Source organism: Oncorhynchus tshawytscha, linkage group LG10, assembly GCF_018296145.1.
Source record: "Oncorhynchus tshawytscha isolate Ot180627B linkage group LG10, Otsh_v2.0, whole genome shotgun sequence".
Lineage (NCBI taxonomy): Eukaryota > Metazoa > Chordata > Actinopteri > Salmoniformes > Salmonidae > Oncorhynchus > Oncorhynchus tshawytscha.
This window is the reverse complement of record NC_056438.1, coordinates 43,131,417-43,139,148: the sequence shown is the minus strand read 5'-3', so window position 1 is coordinate 43,139,148 and position 7,732 is coordinate 43,131,417. Positions and strand designations below refer to the sequence as shown.

General features: G+C 43.2%; 1 protein-coding gene across 1 annotated transcript in view; it reads right to left on the bottom strand.

Moving 5' to 3' along the window:
• Window positions 1-6,271: 6,271 nt before the first annotated feature.
• Window positions 6,272-7,732, bottom strand: part of LOC112260226 (SH3-containing GRB2-like protein 3-interacting protein 1) — a 32,344-nt gene continuing 30,883 nt past the window's right edge. Inside the window, 2 exon segments of the mRNA XM_024435165.2 lie at window positions 6,272-7,269; window positions 7,526-7,690. Coding sequence (XP_024290933.2) covers window positions 7,247-7,269; window positions 7,526-7,690 — 188 coding nt within the window. The 3' untranslated portion in view covers window positions 6,272-7,246.

Sequence of the window (7,732 nt, the reverse complement as noted above, 5' to 3'; positions counted from 1 at the left end):
CTTCCAAAGTAAATACTTTGTAGAGCCACCTTTTGCAGCAATTACAACTGCAAGTCTCTTGGGGTATGTCTCTATTAGCTTGGCACATCTAGCCACTAGGATTTTTGCCGATTCTTCAAGGCAAAACTGCTCCAGCTCCTTCAAGTTGGATGGGTTCCACTGGTGTAGAGCAATCTTGTAATGGGTGCGTGTTGGTGGCAGGGAAGTCAGGCGCAGGAGAACGAACTTGGTATAAACGGAGTCATTTAATAAGTGCTCATAAAACTCCAAAAACCAAAATATACAAAAAATAATAAAAGTGGGTACAAAACCCGTCGCACACCGACACATGACTTGCACAAAACATACAATCAAACAATCTCCGACAAGGACATGAGGGGAAACAGAGGGTTAAATACACAACATGTAATTGATGGGATTGGAACCAGGTGTGAAGGAAGACAAGACAAAACCAATGGAAAATGAAAAATGGATCAGTGATGGCTAGAAGGTCAGTCACATCGACCGCCGAACACCGCCCGAACAAGGAGAGGGACCGACTTCGGGGGAAGTCGTGACAAATCTTTAAGTCATACCACAGATTCTCAATTGGTTTGAGGTCTGGGCTTTGAGTAGACCATTCCAAGACATTTAAATGTTTCCCCTTAAACCACTTGAGTGTTGCTTTAGCAGTATGCCTATGCCATTGTCCTGCTGGAAGGTGAATGTCCGTCCCAGTCTCAAATCTCTGGAAGACTGAAACAGGTTTCCCTAAAGAATTTCCCTGTATTTAGCGCCATCCATCATTCCTTTCATTCTGACCAGTTTCCCAGTCCCTGCCGATGAAAAACATGCCCAAAGCATGATGCTACCACCACCATGCTTCACTGTGGGGGTGGTGTTCTCGGGGTGATGAGAGGTGTTGCGCCAGACATAGCATTTTCCTTGATGGCCAAAAAGCTCAATTTTAGTCTCATCTAACCAGAGTACCTTCTTCCACTTGTTTGGATGTCTCCCACATGCCTTTTGGCAAACACCAAATGTGTTTGCTTATTTTTTTCTTTAAACAATGGCTTTTTTTCTGGACACTCTTCTGTAAAGCCAAGCACTGCAGAGTGTACGACTTCAAGTGGTCCTATGGACAGATACTCCAATCTCCGCTGTGGGAGCTTTGCAGCTCCTTCAGGGTTATCTTTGGTCTCTTTGTTGCCTCTCTGATTAATGCCTTCCTTGCCTGGTCCGTGAGTTTCGGTGGGCAGCCCTCTCTTGGCAGGTTTGTTGTGGTGCCATATTCTTTCCATTATTTATAATGGATTTAATGGTGCTCCACGGGATGTTCAAAGTTTCATATATTTTTTTTATAACCCAACCCTGATCTGTACTTCTTCTCAAATTTGTCCATGACCTGTTTGGAGAGCTCCTTGGTCTTCATGGTGCCGCTTGCTTGGTAGTGCCCCTTGCTTAGTGGTGTTGCAGACTCTGGGGTCTTTCAGAACAGCTGTATATATGTGACACTTAGTTAAATAGTGTCATGTGACACTTAGTTAAATAAAGTCCACATGTGTGCAATCTAACTATGTGACTTCTGAAGGTAATTGGTTGCACCAGATCTTATTTATTTAGGGGATTCATAGCAAAGGGGGTGAATACATATGCAATCATCACTTTTCTGTTTTTAATTTTTTTGAAACAAGTTTTTTTTTTTTTCATTTCATTTCACCAATTTGGACTATGTTGTGTATGTCCAATTACATGAAATCCAAATAAAAATCTATTTAAATTACAGGTTGTAATACAACAAAATAGGAAAAATGCCAAGGGGGATGAATACATTTGCAAGGCACTGTAGGTCTCCATAGCCTTGGTCTCTGGACCCGACAGTGAGTACAGTTGTCCCCGGGGCGGAGTGATGCCTGGGAGAAGGTCAATCCTGCAGTCATATGGTCGGTGCGGCAGATGCAAAGTGGTCCGGGCCTTACTGAACACTTCCCGGATGTGCTGGTATTTCCTCAGGAATGGCGGAGAGGTCTGGGGAAACTTCCGAGCCCCCAGGAAGACGTCCCGGGGCAGACTGCGCTGACTTCAGGCAATGGGTGTGGCAGAACGGGCTCCAGCCCATGATGTCAGCAACAGACCCGTCCATAAGGGGATTGTGTCGCTGAAGCCAGGAGAATCCCAATACCACGGGGACCTGAGGAGTCTTAATGAGCAGGAATTGGATTGTCACGCTGTGGTTCCCTGACACATGTAGGTTGATGGGGATGGTATTGTGGGTGACCTGGGCCTATACAACACACGTCCAGTGCTCTAACATCCATGGGAATGGAGAGGGGCTGAGTGGGGATGTCCAGCTCGGAAGCCAGGGTAGAGTCCATAAAGCTCTCATCGACGCCAGAGTCGATAAGTACCCAGAAAGATTTCAACTGGTTCCCCCACAGCAAAATGGCATGAAATGGTGTGTGAGTAAGGGGAGAGGAAAAGTGATCCATATGGCCCACCAGAGTACTCGCTCATACCGGTGAGTCTGGTCTTTTAGTGGACAGGCAGAGACCAAATGACCAGTAGTCCCACAATACAGGCAACTCTTAGTGTGAAGCCTGTGTAGCCGTTCAGCTGGAAACAGCCTAGCTTTGCCTTGTTGCATCGGCTCGGGAAGAGGAGAATCGGCAGTCTTCGGAGACTCTCGGGGAAACTCGGGTAGCCTCGGGGTCTCTCGGCAACGGAACCGTCTGGGACTTCCGGGATGCCTCGGAGGCGAGGTGAAATTCTTGGACGGGTGAGTGAAACTAATCTCCTCTCCTTCCTACGTTCCCGTAGTCGCTCACTGATCCGAATGGTCAAGGCGATGAGCGAGTCAAGATCCGTCGGTAGTTCCCGGGCTGCAAGCTCGTCCTTTACTTCCTATGATACTCTGTGCAGGAACATGTCGAACAGCGCTTCTGGGAGCCAGACACTCTCAGCTGCCAACGTGCGGAGATCCCCCGCATAGTTTGCCACACTGCGGTAGTCTTGCCGAAGCTGGAGTAACTTCCGGACAGCCTCTCTCATGGACAACGGAGCATCGAAAACTTTCTTTACCTCCACCACGAACTCCTCCAAACTGAAGCATACTGCCTGAGCTCAAGCTGCAGCCGTCCCGGACATCAGCGTGATGAGGTACGCTATCTGAGAGAGGTCAGAGGGAAAGGAGGAGGGCTGCAGCTTGATGATGAGAGCACTGAGCGAGAAACGCCCGACAGGTGCCCGACACTCCATCGGAGCGTTCCGGGGGAGGTAAGCGGGGTTCCCGCTGCTAACAGCCGGGTTACTGAGGGGCTGGGAGGTTACCGTCGTGTTAGGCTGCCTAACAGACAACCCGCGGAATTGCTCCAGCAATGTGTTCAGTGCTTGGTTATGGTGTTCGACCAAGGTCTGGAACCCCTTCCATTACACCACGAAGCAACTCCTTGTGCCTTGCTATGGTGGCTCCTTGAGAGGAGATGGCATTGCAGAGCTGGTCCAAGTCTGCTGGGTCAGTCATGGCCAGTTCGTACTATCACATTTCAGGTAAGACCCAGGATGCAGACAGTGTCAAAGTAACAAAAGTGTACTAGTACAGGGGCAGGCAAAACAACAGGTCAAGGGCAGGCAGAGGTCAGTAATCCAGGTAGGGTGCAAAAGGTTCCCAGAACAGCAGGCAGTCTCAGGGTCAGAGCAGGCAGGGGTCAATAATCCAGTGTGGTGTGGCATGGTACAGAATGGCAGGCAGGGTCGGGGTAGGCAGAATGGTCAAAAGCAGGAAAAACTAGAAAACAGAAACTAATACAGCCAGGAGCAAAGGGAAAACCGCTGGTAGGTTTCATAAAACAAAACAAACTGGCAACAGACAAACAGAACACAGCTAGAAATACACTGGGGATAATGGGGAAGATTGGAGACACCTGGAGGGGGTGGAGGCAAGCACAGACAGGTGAAACAGATCAGGGTCTGACAGGAAATTGACACATGCAATGCCTAAGTCTATGATTGCAACTTGTCAATTCCAAAGACCAACACAGTGTAGAGCCCGCGACAGACAAGTCCCAAAAGTTGCAAATACATTGTAAATTGTACCATTTTTGTTCAGCTCAAAATATCAACACTCTTCCCTAAATCTGAATTTCACGAGTCAAAGAGGAAATATTGTAGCCATCCAGAGCATTCGGTTTTCCTGTCAACCGTCAGTTTTGGGGGAAGGTTTTTATATCCTGCACCAACTGTGTGTATAGGTTTTTAAAGGGACCCTGTACAGTTTGGTGTGTGGGGAAAACTTCTTTCACTCCAATGCATCTGCCAACAACAACAACATTGCAACAGCAATGCACATTCAACAACCACTCCAAAAGAGTAGTGTGTATTCATCTTCACCTGTAATATTGGTAAATATTTTTTTAAAAAGACCATTTTAATTTCCAATATTCTCCCATTCTTTATTACCGAGTAAACCAGGTAAAGTTATCACATTATATTCATTTTTTAAATATTTTCACTCTTAAAATCTTTGGATGGGAAATTTACAAGAAATGTTTACATGAAATGTGTCCTATGCAGTGAATAAAATACAGACAGAAAAAAATATATTTCATAGAACAAAAACATACAGAAAGTCTCTTACTGGCTGGAAATATGCTAATCCAAAATAAGGCAAATAATAAAACATGTAAGCATTATTGAAACCTTTATAAATTGCTACTGCTACATATCTGGAGAGAAGTTTGATATTTGTGCGTTATTTTTTAATGGCCAGTAAGGCTCACACAAAGAAATAAAAGTTTGCAACCAGGACAAAAAAGTCATATTACCATAGTTAGTGATAATATCAAGGACAAAAAGCGATGTTTGTCATTGTTTGTGACTTCTTTTGAATATATTGATTTGGAAATGAGTAGTAACATCTGAGGTAATGTAAGGCTATTAATATTATAATGATGTCAAAATGCATAAAATAATACACTAAACATTTTCTCCTCGAGATGGGCAGGAGCATAACAATTATAGTTATGCAAAATAATTTGTTGTTGGTGTAATAAAGTTAATATTCAGTTAAGAGTAATTAACACAATTCTTAGCATATTTATATGTTGCCTTTTTATGTAATACACATGATTTCAAGTATTCTATTTGTGACACTCGTTTGTATCACAGGTTGATGGTCACTAGACTGGATGCTGTATGTTATGTATGAAAGTCATATTGTTGATAATGATTGACGTCAGACTGGAGGTACAGGGAGCCGAGGAGACACAGATATATTGATGAAATGATGAACATTGTGTGATTTTGTAGCAGCTGGCAAAAGTCACTGTCCTTTGTCGTGACTTTGTAGAAGCCTCTGGCTGTTGTTAGAGAACATCAGTGCTACCAGATTCAAATTTAAGGGTCTGCTTGGAGAAGGGGAATTAGAAATGTCTCTTGGCTTCTGCTCGGGAGATGTTCTCCCTGAATTCTTGTAATAAACCACAATGATTTTGATTGATATGATCAATGACTGTTCCCCCTGTTGTTCACCTTTCAAATCCCATGTACTGTAATCAGGAGAAAACACAAGAGGACATTAACTGCAATATATCATGGAAGTGTGACAGTGTTGTTGGAATTCATGCCAAAGGTCAAAGCTTTAGGTGAACGGTCAAACACGATGAAGTGACTAAAAGTTACAGTGAAGGCAATCACATAGTACACTTACTATATAAAAAGGCGTAGGTCTGAATTAGCCTGGTTAAACGAGACTGAATGCTACGTTCACTACTGTTTGGTTTAACCAGGCTAGGTTGGAATAGCATCGGATAAGGAGGCGACTCCATATTGTGTGTTGCTGTGCGTCCTTAATGTCTTGAAATAAAATGGAACCAAAAACAACTTTTTGAGTAACGCAGATTTCATGCTGTACCTTTGGAGTTTTTTTTGTTCGTTTTTTTTAAACCATGGACAGTCACAGTATATTACAAGAAATCCATATTCGAAATGAAACTTGAAATGATGCATTTTTTAAATGGTTATGTATTCTGAAGGCTAACACCACCGTATAGCATAACTCTTATTTGACAATACACAGAAACATCCATATGTCCAAAAGGGAAACATCTTTCATATTTACACTTTTTTACAAATTGATTTTCAATATATTGCTATTGGAAAATTATAAAACACCTATTTACTCCACACGGTGGAAAATAACAACAAAAGAAACATAACATTAGGGGCTTCCATTACATATACGTACATTAGTATTCTATTTTGGATAAATAATTATTGTAGCACTTTTTCCATCTTCGTTGATGTCCTTCGGTTATACTTCCCAGTGAGGCCAAACTGGTTCAAACTGGTTGAATTGACACCATAAAGAATGAATTTCAACCAGTTTCGGCATAATTTCAAACAGTTTCTCATTGTAATGATGTCATTTCAACCAGTTTTGCTTGGTTAGGCCTCCTGGAGATGCACACAACTCTAAGGGACAAACAGATCAGTCATTTCTCTGGTCCAAGGCAACTCTACTATCCAGCCTGTAAGGCAGCCTGCTTTGTTTTTGTCATCCACAAATCAGGTAAACAATGTGTACCATTACATTAACCCACTTGACCTCCCAGCAAACACACAACCACCACATACATAATGTTGTTTCCACATTGACTCCAAGTTGTGGGCCTCAACCTGCTGGTACAGTACCAGCTGGTACAATATTAGTTTTACCAACCCGAGAAATGAAAAAAGAAAAAGCATAAAATAATACAAATCTAAATGTCATCATAGCGAATGGAGTTATTTTCATAATCTATTGAATTATCAATGAATGTTAACAGTATCTATCTTTTCACATAAATCAGTCCAGTGAATCTTCCACCATCACCCATTCACATGTTTCTTCTCACAAATAAAACTTGATTACTGTATGCGGTGCCAATGATAAATTACTTTGATGAAAGTAAGTGTTGAATTCCTTATTTTTGCCTCGACAACCCTCAAGGTGCACAGAACGGAAAAGGACTGTACTACTTGCATAAACCCCAACAGTGAGACTACTGTATTGAGCGTGTTAAAACAAAGTGATACTCCAGTCAACTTTGTGAATTACATCACATCCTGTTGTTGCTTCTATCCCATCGTCCACCCTTCCCTGCTCAAGTGTAAGGTTTCAGTTGTTTTTTCAGTTGGTAGCTTGAATGAGGAATCCATAGTAGACTCTCATCATCCTCACAATCAAAAGCCATTGTATGGGTGAAAGGGTGTAATTTTACAACAGTGGTGACTAGTTGTCCGCCAGATATTTCCCTGTAAAGAAACACAAGAGTATTCAATCAAGGGAATTTCAACTATTGCCAAAGTGTTGTCTTGCCTGGTTTGCATGGTCAGGCAACAATATCACATTCAGGATTAGGAACGGTATCATTTCAATTCAGTTTCAAATAAGGGCCCAAGATTGGCATCCCAAAATGTGTGACAATGACCATGGGAGATGACAAGACAGCACAAACAGATCTGGGATCAGGCCAGTATTTTCATGCTTCCCTCACACACAGACACTGACCTGCTGCAAATCTCTTTTTGACCAGCGAGAGCCTGTAGCCAGTCCCCACCAGCTGGATGTCACAGCCTGACAGAGTGCTGCCCTCGCTGGTGAAATGCACCGCCAACTGGGACGGCTTACTGGGACCCTCTGTCAACTGGAACCTACCCAGTAGAGCCCCCACTCCTATAGGAAAGAGGATGATGATGGTGGTGACGACGAAGAGTA